General features: G+C 45.7%; 1 protein-coding gene across 1 annotated transcript; it reads left to right on the forward strand.

The window, feature by feature from the left end:
• The first annotated feature begins 466 nt into the window (after positions 1 to 466).
• On the forward strand, positions 467 to 1,837 carry LOC133832557 (uncharacterized). Its single transcript, XM_062262882.1, has 2 exons — positions 467 to 1,199; positions 1,311 to 1,837. The coding sequence occupies exons 1-2, from the start codon at positions 467 to 469 to the stop codon at positions 1,835 to 1,837; spliced, it is 1,260 nt and encodes a 419-aa protein (XP_062118866.1).
• Positions 1,838 to 2,118: the final 281 nt, after the last annotated feature.

Raw genomic sequence — 2,118 nt, forward strand, 5'->3', positions numbered from 1 at the left:
GCCATAAGTGCTGCCCTGGCTAAAGGAGCAAAAGAAGCACCAACTACACATGTAATACGTCAGTAAATGGTTGGTGGACGTGGAAACCTGATACCCAGAGATAGAGAAGTTAGCATATGCCTTAGTTGTGGCCTCAAGAAAGTGAAGGCCCTACGTTCATGCCCATGCGATTTAGGTACTCACTGATAACCCCTTGAGATAGGTCTTGCACAAACCTGAAACCTCGGGAAGACTGATGAAATGGTCAATTGAGTTAAGTCGATTCGACATCACATATACCCCAAGGACCTCCATCAATGGGCAAGTGTTCGCGGACTTCATAGTTGAGTTCACCTATCGACCAAATGAAGAAGGTGATATAGGAGAGATTGAATCAGTTGGTAAGAAAGAGGAAAGAAAGTTTGAGGAATGGAGCCTCCACATGGATGGAGCATCCAACTAAGGGGGAGCTAGAGCAGGTATCGTGATGACTGGCCTCGGAGGACACAAGATGTATTGTGCGATAAGGTTTGGATTTGAAGCATTGAATAACGAGGCAGGGTATGAAGCGCTTCTAGCTGGATTGCGGTTGGCCAAGGGGCTAAAGGTAACACATTTACACATTTTTAGCGACTCACAATTGGTGGTATTCCAAGTGAAGGGAGAATATCAGGCGAGGGGTCCTAAGATGGCCGCATACCTAACAAGGGTAAAAGGCTATCTAGAGCAATTGGAGGGGTATAACATAGAAAAAATCCCAAGAGAGAGGAACACCCACACCGATGCCCTCGCAAAGCTAGCCTCCACAAAGGATAAAGATATACTCGAGTCTGTACCTGTGGAGTACTTATCATGGCCAAGCATCACTGAAGCAAAGGTTCACATGATCAACACCCCAAAGGAATTCTGGGTCGAGCCAATTATGAAATACCTGAAGGATGGAACTCTACCAACACACAAGAGAGAAGATCGGAGGCTGGCATATAAAGCCGCTCGATACACATTAGTAGACGGAGTTTTGTACAAGAGAGGATTTTCTATGCTGCTCTTGTGGTGTGTTGATGAAGAGGAAGCAATGAAAGTTCTGTATTATATACACGAGGGCGAATGTAAAAACCATGTGAGTATGCCTTCTACGATCAGGAAAGCCATGAGACAAGGGTACTATTGGCCCTCTATGGAGAAGGATGCTAGTGACTTTGCAAGAAAGTGTGAGAAATGTCAGAGACACGCAAACTACTCCCGGAAGCCCGCAAATGAGCTAACCAGCCTGACCAGCCCTTGGCCTTTTGCTATTTAGGGAATAAACTTGATCGACGTCCTTCCCGTAGGCAAAGGAGGAGCCAAGTACGCAGTTGTGGTGGTAGATTACTTCACCAAGTGGGTTGAAGCAGAACCTCTAATAAAAATAACGGCCAAGCAGATCACCACCTTTGTCAACAAGTCCATTGTCTGCAGATCTGGAGTGCCTTACAAGATCATTTATGACAACGATACACAGTTTGAGGGGGAAATGTTCGAGGATAACATTAAGGAGAGAGGAATAAGGAGAAACTTCTCAGATGTTGTACATCTGCAGGCCAATGGGCAAGTGGAGGCCATTAACAAAGTCCTCAAGAAGAACCTAAAGATGAAGCTAGAAAAACTAAAGGGAGCCTGGGTCAATGAGCTACCCAATGAGCTTTGGGCCTATAGGACCATGCCACGCTCAACTACGAGGGAGACCTTTTTTTCCTTAACATATGGATGTGAGGCTATCCTCCTGGTTGAGATGAAGGTTAACTCTTTCAGGATACAGGCATACAAGGAACAAGTCAACTGTGCGGCAATGGATGAAGACTTAGATATGTTAGAATAAAGAAGGGAAAAGGGCGCAAATAAGAGTGGCGGTGTACCAGCAACGGGCAACGAGGTACGAGAAAGAATGTTCAAGGTAGGAGATTTTGTGCTGAGAAAAGTACTCCCCAACATGCAAGACCCAGTGGCGAGGGTACTAGGGGAAAACTGGGAAGGACCCTACCAAGTCGCCCAGTGTATACTGCCAAACACTTATAAACTAGTGCGCATGGATTACACCGTAATACCCCGAGCATGGAACGCGAAACACCTCAAGAAATACTACAAGTAAGACTTTCATAT

This window comes from Humulus lupulus, chromosome 4 (assembly GCF_963169125.1).
Source record: "Humulus lupulus chromosome 4, drHumLupu1.1, whole genome shotgun sequence".
Classification (NCBI taxonomy): Eukaryota; Viridiplantae; Streptophyta; class Magnoliopsida; order Rosales; family Cannabaceae; genus Humulus; species Humulus lupulus.